Consider the following 14,492-nt stretch of genomic DNA (forward strand, 5'->3'; position numbering starts at 1 on the left):
TACTTACATAGGTATCATTTATAAAGTCAGTATGCAGCTCTTATGATTTCTGCTGAAATGCACGTTTTCTGTGAGAAATATAAGAATTAGAGAAAAGTTGGAGGGGACGCAGAGGAGCCCAAAGCTTTCCTGCTTGCGCTTGGCTGGGCTCCCTGGGCCCGGGCCCCCAGGTGCTACCCTAGCGGGTCCCACCGCACCCAGGATCCCAAATCTTTCTTGCGCATCGTGCACCGGCACCCCATGGGTAGCAGCGGCTTTCTCACTTTCTGTGCTTGCTCTGCTCCAGCCACCTTCAGGGCTGGGCTCCCGTGGGCCACTTTTTGCGCTGTGGTTGCCCCCTGAGGTGGAAATCACAGTGAGGCACAGACCTGCACGCAGGAGAGGCACGGCTGCCTGTCCACCGTGGGAGTGAAGGGGGGAGCTCATGGAGGAGGCTGAGGCAGGGTAGCAGGCCTGACTGGACCCCACCAAAGGGATGCTCAGGGCACACAGGTTAACAGAAGTAGTGAGCACTTCTTCCCAGTCTCACCCATTAGATATTTGCAAACTGGATACAGTGCATATGCTGCGAGAGGTAGGTGCAGTTGGCTCGGGAAACTGAGGCAGGAGGGTTGCTTGAGATCGAGAGGTGGAGGCCAGACTGGGCAGCATGGCGAGATCCCATCCCCACACAAGTAATGTCAGGTGTCTGTCAGATGAACCATGCAGGGTGCACTGGGTGTGGCTGCAGATGGGAAGGTGGTGTAGGAAGAAAAGACCACTGCGAAGTCTTGGGCCATGATGCAGCATGTCCTGTGTGCCGCTCGTAATGCTGCCATTCATGAGGAGTTTCATTTACTCTTCCAGAATTTTCTCTCAAAGCACAGGGTTAAAAATTCACTTTGAAGTTTTTGAGATACTTTTACAGTGCCAGACTATTATACTCTGCTATTGAATTTTTTCCAGGGCATACTTAGAAATTTACTTCTCCACATTACACCATTGGGATATGAGTATTTCTGCTAACAATTCCAAATTTCTTCCACTGCCATTTTAATATGGATGTGGAAACACTTCAGGACTCTGGCTTTGAGAAAGCAGTGTTTCCAGGAACTGGGAATCTTCCTGTGTAGAGACATGGCTTGTAATTACCAAGTTTTCATGTCTTATGCAAGCAGGACTCCTTTAATTATCTTATTCAGATAAATACCATAAATTTAACCTTCCTGGCTAAATTCATTATTATGTTTGGGTGGAAATCTGGTGAGCTGATCAAAGTACAGCTCACCGCTAGATTCCCAAACTCAGCCCTGGCCATGGGTGCTGTTACTAAGCGGACGCCAGTCACCCCCTTGGTTTGGCTTCTTTACTCTTTGGGGTTTCTCTCTGCTGAGGGTACATGGGAAAGTTGAGCCCCAGGCGCTGCTCACAGGCTTCTCGGTATATGTGATTGAAGTAGCTGGGGTGTGGCTTTGTGACAGCATTTTGTGAGTTCTGTTGACTTGACTTGAATTCATCCGTGCCGTGACTTCAGAGGAGTCACAAGCATGATTGTACCAATGCGTTGAGTTCTGTCAATGGCGAGTGATGTTGTGATCCAGCTGTGCTCCTGTTACCTGTGAAACTCTGCGGCCTGGTCCATGATGGCTAATGTGCTTTCTGCACGGACCCTAAGGAAGCGGACCTGGTCACCACTCACGAACTGGGGCACAACTTCGGAGCGGAACACGACCCTGATGGCCTACCTGAGTGTGCGCCGACAGAGGACCAGGGTGGGAAGTATGTGATGTATCCCATCGCTGTGAGCGGCGACCATGAGAACAACAAGGTAAGCCAAGGAGCTCCCTCCGGGCATGAGGAGGGGCCACTAGTGCCGGAAGTGTCCTTATGATGGGATCTGCTGGAAATGAAGCCCCTGGGTATGTGATTCCGGTGTGGAAGAGTCCATGTCCTCTCACTCGCACTCCTGGTGCTTTGAGACTGGGTCTCGCTGTGTATCTGGGGCAGCCTGGAAGTCTCACCATGTGGCCAGCCTGGCCTTGAACTTGTGGCAGACCAGGATGTATTAAAAATTACCTGTTGTTTGGTTTATAATTTGCTGTTCACATTAACCTTGCAGCCCTTCACACACCGCACATCTCCACTGACTGCTGGAACCCAACGAAACCCTGTATGTGCCAGAACCACCTGAGCACAGCACAGGTCCCTGTGGGCGGCTTATACCCACCCATGTCTCGAAGGCACACTGACCCTCAAAGGATTCAGTCCTGATTGGGATTGAGCGGGGAGGGAGCGTCAGTGCTGTTCCTGCTGGGCCGCCCTCTCACCTGCTTCCTGTCATCTTTGAGTGTTGCATCTCACGTTGTTCAGCTGCCTTGGGACAACTGTCTGTTGCTGTCTTGCATGGTGGAGTACATTGCAGTTCTCCCCTATCCCTGTCCCTTTGTCCTCCTCCCAGCGGCTCTGCACATCACTGTGTGCTGGCTGCGGGACTCGGACGGGGAGGGATCTGGGGGGCTCTGTTGCACTGTAGCCACCGGCCATCTGTGGCCATGCAGACTGACATGCTGGCCTGCGGTGTAGATGCGGGTGTGTGTAGACTGCGCAGTGGGACCTCCCCACCAAAGGACAGAGCCTTGCTGGCGTCTGCACTGCCCTCTGCCACCGAGGCACTTCCTCCCCAAATGGCGGAGTCTGGCTGGGCTGGGCCCTGGGCTGTGGAGGAAGGTGTGGAGCCAGCCTGCCATGTGTGCGAAATCGCTGTCACAGTGCTTCATAGATGTGTGGCTGGTGGCCACTGTGTTGGATGTGGCCTGCAGTGGAGAGCTGCAGTTGGCACTCCCCTCTGTCCATGGCTCTTCTTTGGGGCCACACAGAGCTGCCGGCCCTGCAGTGGGGGACAGTGTTCCTGCAGGTGACCAGTGAGGGGAGTGGTTGGGGCAGGAGTGAGGGCCGAGAGGGACCTAAGTGCAGAGGGTGTGAGCAGAAGTGACCTAGTGTGTGAAGGAAGAGCTCCCCTGCCGCCTGGGCTCTCCCTGGAGGTCTCCTTCCATACATTGTTGCCTGTTTTCGTGGAGGCCGGGCCAGCGTACCTGGGTGTGACACTGGGACAGCCCTCTGCTGTCTTGCTCATGCTGGTACATTCTGCCCTGAGAGTGATGACCTCAGTCCCCCTGCTGACAGTGTGGGTGATCTGGAAAGGGAGTGCAAAAGGCCATGCTGACACCGCATTAGGAGGCTGGGGACACAGGTCACTACCAGAGAGTTTGCCAGCATTTACTGCCCTGGCCCTGAGGTGGCATTAGTGACCACTGAGGATTTAAACATGCTGTGGGTGACACTGAGTGCCCTGCTGAGCTCTGACACTCAGAAACTTCAGACTGGGGTCACTGACCTAGCGCATAGGGTGTAGCACGCCAGCCTATGACCTGAGATTCAAAAGTCACAGGTTCAAACCCGGCCCATGTGACAGCAGCTTGGCAAGAGCCTGTGTCGGGATAAATGGCGTGGGGACTCAGACCCTGGACCCACATACTTGGGCATTGGGGGGCCACGGGCATTCTGGGCCTTGGAGCCACCTGGATGGGCCTGGGGCTAGGGTCATGGGCATCATGTCCTCTGGATGCCTGTCCTGGATGAACGGCACCACTGGTCTCTGTACAAAGACTTCCAGGTCCCTAACCGAGGTCCCTGCAGCTAGTTAGTGGCCTGCAGTGCACTTGATTCTGTATTAGTGGCCTTGGGTGACCTGGCCACTCGACAGGGCTCTTGGTGGCATTCACAGTGGCAACTGGGCTGTCACCCTTCCCCGCAGATGTTCTCCAACTGCAGCAAGCAGTCCATCTACAAGACCATCGAGAGCAAGGCCCCCGAGTGCTTCCAGGAGCGCAGCAACAGAGTGTGCGGAAACTCTCGGGTGGACGCGGGGGAGGAGTGTGACCCCGGCATCCTGTACCTCAGCAACGACACCTGCTGCAACAGTGACTGCACGCTCAAGCCGGGTGTGCAGTGCAGGTGAGCGCGGGAAGGTGCAGGTGGGCATGTGAGTAAGCCTACTGCCCCGCTCCCGCTCCCACATTGCACGCCCTCACGCCTTCCAACTCGGTGTCCTCACAGGTCAGACCCTTAAAGGACAGACACATATATGAGAAAGGGGACCTCAAATGGCTGCCTCCTTGGTTAGAGCAGTCAGTGGCCATCCCAGGCTGTGGTCACTGCCATTAGCTGTTACTGCGCCACTATCTGCATGCCGTGGAATGGACAGACAAGACAGATGGGGCACTACATGTGCACCACCGCCCCCCACTGCAGTGTGGGGCAGCACCGCACCCGTGCTCCCTGGCCTGCCCGCCACACCACTGCCGGCTCCCCCCACCCCCCTTTCCGGTTTTTGCACTTTAAAAACACTTTTTTAGTACACAAACAGAAGCGATTAGCACAGTTTTTGTCCACAAACTCTGTGCAGGGCAACAGGTAGGACCTCAGCCATCGCTCCTGCTCAGACACAATGTGGCCTGACCTCCAGGCTTCTGGGCAAGATCCCAGCGCACCCTTTCCTCCCCGTTTTCCCTGCCTGCTTGCATTTCCACCCTTTGCATCCATCCTTTGTTTGGGAAACCCTTTCTCTCCCCTTTCTGCCTTGTTCCCTCCTATTTGAATAAGCTCTTTTTGCCCCTTATTTACTCTTGGGGTTTCTCACAGAAGAGAATGTGATACTTATTTCACGTAAAATAACAGTCTTCAGGTGAATTTGTTTACTTATTGTTTCTAGAGTCTCACCATGTAATACAGGCAGACTTTCAACTCACTATGGAGCCCAGGCTGGCTTCAAACTTGTGGCAATCCTGCCTCAGCCTCCTGAGTGCTGGGGCTACAGGTGTTTCCAAGGATGCCATGGAGTGTGACCTGGGTGTCGCTGCTGCAGCCTGACAGTCCCCATGACTGTGAGGTCTCTGTAGTGTACAGTGGGGGTGGGGTGAGGTGGGGGTGGGTGTGTATGTGTAGTGGGAGGCTGCCCCGTGCTGAAATGTCAATGTGCGCTCCTCAACAGTGACAGGAACAGTCCATGCTGCAAGAACTGCCAGTTTGAGACAGCCCAGAAGCGGTGCCAGGAGGCCATTAATGCTACCTGCAAGGGCGTGTCCTACTGCACAGGTAGGCCTGGCTGCCCCGGCATTGGGCAGGGGTCACACTTCACTCCGAGCTGGTGCTGATGGCCTCCGCCTACAGGGAACAGCAGCGAGTGTCCCCCACCTGGGGATGCGGAGGATGACACGGTGTGCTTGGACCTGGGCAAGTGCAAGGACGGGAAGTGCATCCCTTTCTGTGAGCGTGAGCAGCAGCTGGAGTCCTGTGCATGCAATGGTAAGGGGCGCCCTGAGCATGCGGTGGGGGAACAGTGCAGCCTGCACACTCACAGGGCATGGGCCTGGGGTTTCTGCGCCATGGAGACGGAACCCAGGGCCCTAGGCGTGGCAGCTGTGTCCTCAAAGCCACCCAGATAGCATGAGCTTTGGGCTTAGCCAGAGGAAGGAGCAGGCAAAGCTTTGGGGACCTGTGTCAGGGTGGTCTGTCCCTTCCAGAAACCGACCACTCGTGCAAGGTTTGCTGCAGGGACCCTTCTGGCCGGTGTGTGCCCTACGTGGATGCGGAGCAGAGGCACCTGTTTCTGAGGAAGGGGAAGCCGTGTACTGTGGGCTTCTGCGATATGAACGTGAGTTTTGGTGTTCTATTTGGGTTTGTATGGGGACGCTGAGGTCAGTGGAGCAGTGGGCCCCAGTTGTCATGGCGATGAAGCAGGTGCTAGCTAGGACAGAGCTCAGTCTGGGTCACAGCCTGGTTCCTGAGGCAGCATCACCTGCTCCAGGGATGTTGGGCCTCATTCTTCTTGCCCACCGCATGTGGGGGATGCACTTGGGGTCGCCTACCCACGCAAAGAATGGGCCTGTCCCTTCGAGGCACTGTCCCCACGCTGTCCCAAGTCACACTGCTGGCACACGATCCCTCCCACCCGCTGTGTGCTCCGCAGGGCAAATGTGAGAAGCGGGTCCAGGATGTGATTGAGCGCTTCTGGGACTTCATTGACCAGCTGAGCATCAACACCTTCGGTGGGTCCTGGGCACTGTGGGCGGGCTGGCTCTGGCTTGTGGGTGGGAATCTAGGTCGGGACGGGCAGCTGAGCCATGCTCCGCACACTGCTGCCCTAGATCTGGCCGGGGAAGAGTCGGATAAAAATAAGCCTAAGAAGCTGCAGATGTACGCATCTGTCATTTACAGAACTTAGTCCCCCAAAACCAGTGACATCTAGGTCACAGGACTGCTGTTCACAGTTGTTGCTGCTAGTAGTGCCTGCAGGAGGGAGTGGGCATGGCGACCTGGTCTTCGTCCTGAGGCCTGAGAGGGGACAGGTGGAAGCTCAGGAACCACTTGCCATGGGTCCTGCCTGCTCCAGGGCTCAATGTGCCATGTCCACAGGGAAGTTCCTAGCGGACAACATAGTGGGCTCCGTGCTGGTCTTCTCCCTGCTTTTCTGGATTCCCTTCAGCATCCTGGTACACTGTGTGGTGAGTCCCCATGCTGTGTGGTCACACCTTTAGTGACAGCCCTGCTGCGTAAGTGCCTGAGAAGGCACAGCCTGCCTGGTGTTTCCAGACACTGTGGCCAGGACACTGTGGCCCCGTCTCACCTAGTCCTGTGCTACACTGGCCCTACTGGGGGCCACATCACTGCTCAGGGCTGTCTCAGGTCCTGTTCAATGGGCCGTGAGGCTGTCCCTGCACGCCACATGATCTGGGCGTCCACCATGTGAGCTATGCCATACCGTTCCTCCCATCTCTCACAGGCAGGGTTCCCAGCTGGAAGCCCTCTGGGCTTTCCCTGCCACAATCTGGGTATCTGTGAGATTGATCCCCTCCCACCAAGTTCTCACAAAGCCATTCTGTTCCCAGTGGACTGCAGGCTACACATCCCGGCTGTTCCAGCCTCTGCCTGGCCCAGTAGGCTATCACCCAGCAGTGCATTGGGGGTTAGGAAGCCACCTGAGTCGGGTAGGGCAGCTGGAGGTGGGGGTGAGGGGACATAGCCTTGCCCCAGCAGCTGGCTGCCCAGTTTCAGTTGGTTCTGTGAGAGGCCAGGATGAAGGCAGGGGAAGGCACCCTGCCACCTCGGTCCTTCTTAGCAGGGAAGGGTCAGGGTGAGTGTCCCCCTCTGCCCTGGGCTGCACCCCAGCACTTGGAAGCCCTTGAGCTTGGGCAGATCTGCCCTGGAGTGCATGAGGGGATATGCGACCCCAGCATTTCCCTGCAGGACAAGAAGCTGGACAAGCAGTATGAGTCGCTGTCCCTGTTCCACCCCAGCGTGAGTACAATCCAATTGGGCCCCTGATAGCCAAGCCCTGCACCCTGGGCAGCACACAGCTCCATCTGCACTGTAGCCTGCCCTCAGAGTACTGATCCCAGGTTTCTGAGGTCGGCATCACAGAGCTGTGCTGGGCTTGAGCCACTTCCCGGGTTGGGGGGCTGCTCTGGAGCAGCGGCTGCATCTGCCCCTCCCTGCCCTGCCCTGCAGAATGTGGAGATGTTGAGCAGCATGGACTCGGCCTCTGTGCGCATTGTCAAGCCCTTCCCTGCGCCCCCCACCCCTGGCCGCCTGCAGCTGCTGCCGCCCGGACCCGTGATGCCCCCTGCATCGGCGGCCCCAAAGCTGGAGCACCAGAGGATGGACACCATCCAGGAGGACCCCAGCACGGACTCCCATGCCGATGAGGACGGCCCAGACAAGGACCCCTTCCCCACAGGTAGTACAGCTGCCAAGTCCTTTGAGGACCTCACGGACCACCCAGCCACACGCAGCGAGAAGGCTGCATCCTTCAGGCTGCAGCGACAGAGCCGTGTGGACAGCAAGGAGACAGAGTGCTAGCCTCGCTGGGTGGTCAGTGTTTGTTGTCAGCAGTCAGGCTGGGCCAGGCCAGTTGTGCTTCTGAGCAGAGCCCTCCCCGTGGGTGACGGTGGTGACATACAGACCCTGGCTACTAGGAGTGTTTGCTAGCTCTTCTTGGACAGTTGGAACCTTGTCTTCAGGAAAAGCAGAGGAGATGGACCTGGTCACTCAGAGTGGGCCAGGGCTGGGGCCAGCTGGGAGGTGCAGATTGCCCGGCTTCTTCACCGGCTTCTTCACCTGCCCTGGGCCTCTGCACCCGGCTCTGTCCCTACTCATTCACATGAAGTCTTGAGACGTGGTCCACTGCTGGGACACCCAGATGCACTCCCACAGTCACGGCCTACACCCAGCCCCAGGCCCCCACTTTCCCCACCTTTACTCTGAGACAGAGCGTGCATGGCTGAGCAGGAAGCAATGTCAGGCCCTGCAATGCCTGTGGGTTGCTGTTCCCAGTGGCTGTGTGTATGCATGGCTCGGGTCAGCAGGACAGAAGGAAACATTTTTCATAAAACTGACTTTTTAAAAACAGAGACTGTCCTTCCTCATGCCATTCCAAGAGCAGGGTGTCTGGGGCCCCAGCAGGCCCCTCAGTCCATCTCAGCAGGTGCAGGACCCCCCTCGCCCAACAGGCTCCACTCAGGGTCCCCTGCCGCCACATCCTTCCAGTCAGGGAGCAGCAGGGGCAGGGCCGACACCTTCCTCTCCACCAGGGGCCACAGGTGTGAGAAGACAAAGTCGTTTCCCTTTGGTGACAGGTGGAGTCCATCCGACAGGAAGGCAGAGGTATCCTGGGGGAGCGGGGTGTGGGCCTCAGTTTGGAGCATTTTCAGCCTCCTGCCTCAGCCTCCCAACATTGCTGGGGTCACAGGCCCACGCCCCACTGGCCTTCAGTGTTTCCTCAGCCAAGGCTACAGGCAGGGTTCGGGTTCCACTAGGGCCAGGTGTGGGCTGTGGCAGCCTGTGTGTCGGCTGGGGATGGAACCACACACCAAAGAGCAGGAGTGGGGCCCTCTGCACTGTGTCACCACACCTCCCCTGCCCAACCTGGGCTATTGCCCTGTTACCAGGGTGGGGCCACTGGGGAACCCTTCCATGCGGTGGCCAGCAGGGGATGTGGCCTCAACACTGCTGCTGCTATTGCTGGGGTGTACAGACCTTGGGTGACCCGCCGCACTGTGGTGGGAAGGACAGACACCATGTCCCCAGGGAGAGCCCTTGCTGGGGCCCCATGCACCAAGCCACCGTACCTGATTGTCCTCTTGCATCAGAGTCCATAGGTCGAGGACATCTGTCCCACAGTCCTGGGCTACCTGTGCGCATGCCCTGGCATACTTGCCGGCCACCTCATTCTTGCGGTTCAGCCTGTGACCTGTGAGTGGAACAGCAGATGACAATGGCACCTGCCCTGCATGCTGGCCCCAGCTGGGCTGCTGGCAGCACAACCAGTGTCTCAGGCTTCAAGTAGGCACAGTGGGGTCGGGGGTGAGGGGCAGGGAGTTGAGCCACTGGTGGTGGGAGAGGAAAGTGGCCTGGGGTGGCTGTAACCCCCGAGGACTGATGTCCAGGGCCGAGGGACCAGTGCCAGCTCCACAGCATGACCTCCCCTTGTGACAGCCCACTGTAGTGGCACTGGGCAGTGATGGCGGTGGCGTCAGAGCAGGAGGCCATAGGTCAGAGGAGAAAGGCCACCCCAAAGCAGCCCATGCTGCAGGGCTGTACCTGGCCAGAGCCACCAGGGCACAGCAGTAGGCACCAGAGATGGGCCAGCCCCACTGCCTCATGTGCTCTGCAGGAGCTCTGGCTGTGCAGCTCCTGGAGCCCCTCCTCCCCAGGCTCCTTACCTTGTGCCAGGCAGTGCCGCTCCCAGGCAGCCTCGCACAATGGCGGTGGCGTGACTAGGACTACACGGCTCTCAGTGATGCCCACGGAGCGCAGGTAGTGCACCATGGAGCTCAGGTTGGCCGCAAACTCGTCCAGGGGTACGTGCTGCCTGGGGTTCTCCTCTGCGGGGACACAGGGCTGTCAAGCGTGCCCTGCTGTGAAGGTGGGGACAGCAACACTGGGGACCCTGCCCTCTGGAGGCAGAGGGAGAAGGCCTGCAGGGCTGAGCCAGCCCAGCAGTCTGCCAGGCTTCCTGCTCAGGAGGGAACAGCAGGACCAGGTGGAGATCGGAGATCGAGTGCCCTTCAGCCCAGTGGGGCTTCACAGAGCCCCCCACCCAGCTCTCAACAACACACAACACAAACCCAAAACAGACTGCTGGCTGAGAGGCTCCCCTTGGGCTGCGGGTCACTGTGACAGTCCTGAGTCCCGAGTGCACTTTGCAGGTGTGAAAGAGAACGTGCTGTGTGCCTGTAGTGCCTGTGTGCCCTGCGTGGACTTGTTTCCCCCACATCCTGGGGCCGAGGCCAGGTGGCTTCCCAGGGACCCTGGTTCTGCTACCAGTGACAGTAAAGTCCCCGCTCTCTTCGTAACCCACGTGGCTGTGAGCTGCTTATGGCTGCTCTGATTCAAACACTGAACGTCCTAGTTTTCCTGTGCTTTGGGGAGAGGGCAGTAAAGTTCCCCATTCTCAGACATATCAGCTGTCCAGTTCTCCCTCAATGAAATCTGTTCATGTCTTTTGACTGTCTTTCTACTGGAGTTCACATTTCTGTATTGATTTCTAAAGTAATGCCCCTGTTCTGGCCACACTTCTCAAGTATTCTCCTTAATTGGTCATGTTCTTTTTTAAAAACTTTTTTGTTTTGTTCCTGATTCTTGAGCCAGAGTATTATAGTTCCGAACAGCTGGCTTTGAACTTGGAGTGATCCTGTCTCAGCCTCCTGGGTGCTAAGATTATAGGTATGCACCACTATGCCTGGCTTTTTGTAACTTTCTGACTTGTTTGTTGTTTTTTGTGATGGTAAGACTTGAACCTCCTTAGCACTGAGCTAGCCACACCACCAACCCCCAATATAAGCTACTTGGAACTATTTTTTAAAACTATTTTCTTTCGTTTCTCTCTTTTTTTTTTTAACTCTTTGAGACAGGGTTTCCCTATGCAGTTCAGCCTGGCCTCAAACTCACAGGGATCCTCCTGCTTCAGCCTCCTGAGTGCTAGGATGATAGGTGTGCACCACCACACCTGCCTTGCTTTACCTATTTTGAAAACCAATTTTTCCTTTGCAATTTCCTCTGCTGCTTTTAAATTTTATCAAGTATCTGTCCTTGCCCTGTATTTGATAAAACTTCATTTCATGTTTTCGTTCTTACGCCTTTGGGCACAGAATGTGAATTATTCCACGTGGTCAGTATCTGAGACTGACCACACTAGGAGACAAGACCTCTAATCAGGGTACTCAGTGCTGCTACCCCTTTGTGTTCTGCCCCACTTGAGGTGGCCCTCAGCCTAGCAGACAAGCCACTCGGCCACTCAAGGCCAGACAGACAGACACAGACAGAAACACCCCACCACCACCACCATTCTGGAAGTGACCTGGCTTTCCAAAGCCAAGGCTGCTTCTCATTTCCATCACACCCAGAGGGCTCTCAAGAGGAGCTGGGCCAAGTCAGGTGGTGCACACTTGTGACACCAGCACCCTGAGAGGCTGAGGCAGGGGGATCAGAGGTCCAAGCCCAGTCTGGCTAACCAGTGAGACCCTGTCCCGTATTAAAAAGACACCAGGGATGTGGCTCAGTGCTGATCCCAGGTCTGCCAAAAAAAGAGGCCATGACTCCAGGGGACCAGGTCAGCCGGAGACAAATTGCCCGGAAGGAAGCAGGCGTGGGGGCCCACGCCTGACAGCTCAGGGGCAGAGGTGGGCTGGAGCCGGGACTGCGACCTCCTTACCTCTCAAGGAGCTGTCATTGGCACCAAAGAAAATGGTCACCACTGTGGGGCTGTCCCAGTTCCCCACCAGTCTCGGAAGGATGATTCTGGCCCAGCGGGTGTTGTAACCAGAAAATCCGCGATTCAGAACATCGCATTTTCTGAAACGAGAAATCATGCAGTGACCAACGGTGAACACAGACGGCTGCGGCCCGGGCGCTAGGGTGGGGGTGGGACTCACTGCTGCCTTCTGCTCACGCAGGCCCAGGCATGCGCACGCATGTCTAGGCAGCGTGGGAGTTGACCCCAGCGACTACAGCCAAGAGCTATAAGATCGCTAAGTTGAAACCCGCTGGGCGTGGTAGTACAGGCCTGTCTGTAATCCTGGTACTCTGGAGGCCGAGGCTGGATAGCCTCAAGTTGAAGGCCAGCCTGGGTTACCATAGTGAGTATCTATACAAAGAAAACCAAAAAAAAAAAAAAAAAAAACCCGAACAGTGACACAACTAAGGAATTGAAACAGCGATTTTACTTAGGGTAAGTGGATAGATTTTTGAGATTTTTTTTTTTTGAGTCAGTGACATTCATTGTTAGTTGCAGTTCCGCTTTTAAACCAGTTCATTAATAGGGATGTTATTTATTTATGAAACGCACTCGGGATGGGATCAGGCCAGCCTTACTATGCAGTAGCCTTGAACTGACCCTCCTGCCTCATCCTCCCAAGTGTCACTGCCATTGCCAGAACTTTCCTTTTTAAAATCATTTGGCTGTGATGATATGCATGCTCCTATAACCCCGACACTATGGGAGGCTGAGGCAGGAAGATCTAGAGCAACCTAGTGAGGCCGTTTCAACAATGATCCTGGGTGACCAGCCGTGGTCAGAGAGTCAGCCGTAGTCTTGGGCCAGCGGTGCTCGGTCTGCACCTGCGCCGCTCCGGCCTCCACACTGGCTCTGCCCCTCGCCCTTGCCAGGGTGCCTCAGCCCAGCCGCCAGCAGCGTGGGTGAATCGGGCGTTGGACACGTCCTGGTCCCGGGTTGGGAGTGACAATGCCATCCGACAGGTCCCTTTGTCACCACGCCACGTACCGGTTTCTCAAGGATCGAGCGCGCCACCGTGCCCCAAAGGAATCCGACTTTGATTCTGTCCCAACGCGGAATCTGGGGAGCGCAGGGCTTCCCCTCCGCGAGCCCAGCTTCATTCTCCCACAGAGCACCGCCTGATCGGAGAGGCCGGGGTGGCAGGGAGCCGCCGCCGTGTCCGCGTCCCCCTCCTTCCCCACGATGACCCAGACTTCTCACCTGACCAGTCGGTCAGCCAGCGCTGCTCCCCAGCCGCCCTGCTGGAAAGAAAACTGCAGACGGCAGCCGTCAGTTCTCCGTCCCCCAGGGCCACGCGCGAGCCCCGGGACACTGCGATGGCCTTCGCTTTCCCCGGGGACGGAGCAGCAGACACCGGGGGGCGGGGGGCGCACACCCGGGAGCCGGCTACCGAGGACTGAGGCAGGAGAAGGCAGACGGGCAGCTCCGCTAGGCGCAGACTGTAGAGGGAGCGGCTCTAGGAAGGCTGCCGAGCGGGAGCGCGCTGGCTGGCGGGGTCGGGCACAGCACCAAACTCCAAACCAAAGGAAACAGAAGAGCCCACCACGCGCGGGAAGAATGAACTGCTCAGCTAGCAAACGGCCCCGGGCCCTGCCCCTCCATAGCCGAGAGAAGCAAACACAGCCGCGCAGCCTTCCCGGTCACCCCGCGTGGGACCCGGAGCTCCTGCTGCACCTCCCGCTCTGCACACACAGAGCACCTGGCTCAGACCGCCCCGCCTCACTGTCACCAGTAAGCCACAAGGAAGGAGCTTTAGCTTCCTTCCCAAAGCTTTGGCTACTCAAGTTCGTGAAAAGATTCTCTCTCGCTTCTTGCAGTACTGCGGGAGGGAGTGACCCCAGGACCTCCACAGCCCCCAGCCATTCCTTTAGATGTTGAGACAGGGTCTCCCTAGACTGCCAGAGCTGGGCCCACAGGTGCAATCCTCCTGCCTCCGTTCCTGGACTCCAGGATTACGGATGTGCGCCGCCGCACCGGCTCCAGACTGCTTTTCCCTTTCAAGATGCCCACCATCCCCAGCAGGTTCCGGGTCCTCCACCTGGAACCCGCCGCACTAAAGTTGCAAAGCTCGGGTCGGCGCGCGGCTAACCGGCGACCCCTGCCGGCCGGCTCAGAGGGCCCGGAGCACGCGGGGCTGGAGGAGGGCGGGCGCGGAAGCACCGGAGCCCGCAGCCGAGCGCCCCGGGTACCTGAGTGATAGAGTCGCCGAAGAGCAACACGCGAGGCCACAGCAAGGGGTTCCCGCCGGCCGCGCTAAGGGGCAGCGCCATCCCGCTACCCTGAGCCGAGGGCAGACCGGATATCCGGCTGCGCGAAGGGCGGCGCCTGCGCAGTGCGACGCGCCCTTGCCGCTCTGCTGTGTCCACCCCGAGGTGGTGTGGCCGATCCCCGCCTACTTGAGACCCCAGTTGAGTTGCGGTCTCAGGGCGTCCTCATCTGCGGGCAGCCAGGTAGAACTCGGCCTCCCGCAAGCACTCGCGCACGCCCGTTGTCCCACCGTCCCGCAGGCCCGGCACCGCGAGTTCCAGCGCAGCCGGACGACCCCGTGACCCGACTTAGAATCAGCGGAACCGAGCCCGGGCCCTGCTCCTTCCCCAAGGAGAGCTCTTCCCGGCGACCCGCGCCTGGGCCGGCCGCATCCCTGGCCATGGGGACGGGGACC

At 57.6% G+C, this 14,492-nt stretch overlaps 2 protein-coding genes across 10 annotated transcripts in view; one reads left to right on the plus strand and one right to left on the minus strand.

Annotated features, from left to right (window-relative positions):
• Adam17 (ADAM metallopeptidase domain 17) overlaps positions 1 to 8,445 on the plus strand; it is a 37,785-nt gene extending 29,340 nt beyond the window's left edge. For all 5 annotated transcript variants that reach the window (XM_023562955.2, XM_063254369.1, XM_063254370.1 and 2 more), the window contains 9 exons: positions 1,655 to 1,807; positions 3,794 to 3,993; positions 5,030 to 5,133; positions 5,209 to 5,343; positions 5,562 to 5,692; positions 6,008 to 6,086; positions 6,454 to 6,542; positions 7,285 to 7,335; positions 7,546 to 8,445. In XM_023562955.2, the coding sequence (XP_023418723.2) occupies positions 1,655 to 1,807; positions 3,794 to 3,993; positions 5,030 to 5,133; positions 5,209 to 5,343; positions 5,562 to 5,692; positions 6,008 to 6,086; positions 6,454 to 6,542; positions 7,285 to 7,335; positions 7,546 to 7,896 (1,293 nt within the window). In that variant the 3' untranslated portion in view covers positions 7,897 to 8,445. The remainder of the gene's footprint in view (positions 1 to 1,654; positions 1,808 to 3,793; positions 3,994 to 5,029; positions 5,134 to 5,208; positions 5,344 to 5,561; positions 5,693 to 6,007; positions 6,087 to 6,453; positions 6,543 to 7,284; positions 7,336 to 7,545) is intronic.
• Positions 8,417 to 14,194, minus strand: Iah1 (isoamyl acetate hydrolyzing esterase 1 (putative)). Of its 5 annotated transcripts, XM_005001526.4 has the most exons (7): positions 14,020 to 14,107; positions 13,031 to 13,083; positions 12,818 to 12,948; positions 11,750 to 11,889; positions 9,759 to 9,920; positions 9,165 to 9,286; positions 8,417 to 8,705 (listed from the first exon to the last, which is right to left on the minus strand). In XM_005001526.4, the coding sequence occupies exons 3-7, from the start codon at positions 12,928 to 12,930 to the stop codon at positions 8,505 to 8,507; spliced, it is 738 nt and encodes a 245-aa protein (XP_005001583.2). In that variant the 5' UTR covers positions 12,931 to 12,948; positions 13,031 to 13,083; positions 14,020 to 14,107; the 3' UTR covers positions 8,417 to 8,504. The 5 variants fall into 5 exon arrangements, with proteins under 5 accessions (XP_005001583.2, XP_003464983.2, XP_063110446.1 ...); XM_003464935.5 differs by lacking the exon at positions 12,818 to 12,948 and having other exon boundaries at positions 14,020 to 14,194; XM_063254376.1 differs by lacking the exons at positions 12,818 to 12,948; positions 13,031 to 13,083; positions 14,020 to 14,107 and adding an exon at positions 11,970 to 12,784.
• Positions 14,195 to 14,492: the final 298 nt, after the last annotated feature.

The sequence above is a fragment of the Cavia porcellus genome, unplaced genomic scaffold, assembly GCF_034190915.1.
Source record: "Cavia porcellus strain 051 isolate PalLab524CR breed Dunkin Hartley unplaced genomic scaffold, mCavPor4.1 scaffold_8, whole genome shotgun sequence".
Taxonomy (NCBI): domain Eukaryota; kingdom Metazoa; phylum Chordata; class Mammalia; order Rodentia; family Caviidae; genus Cavia; species Cavia porcellus.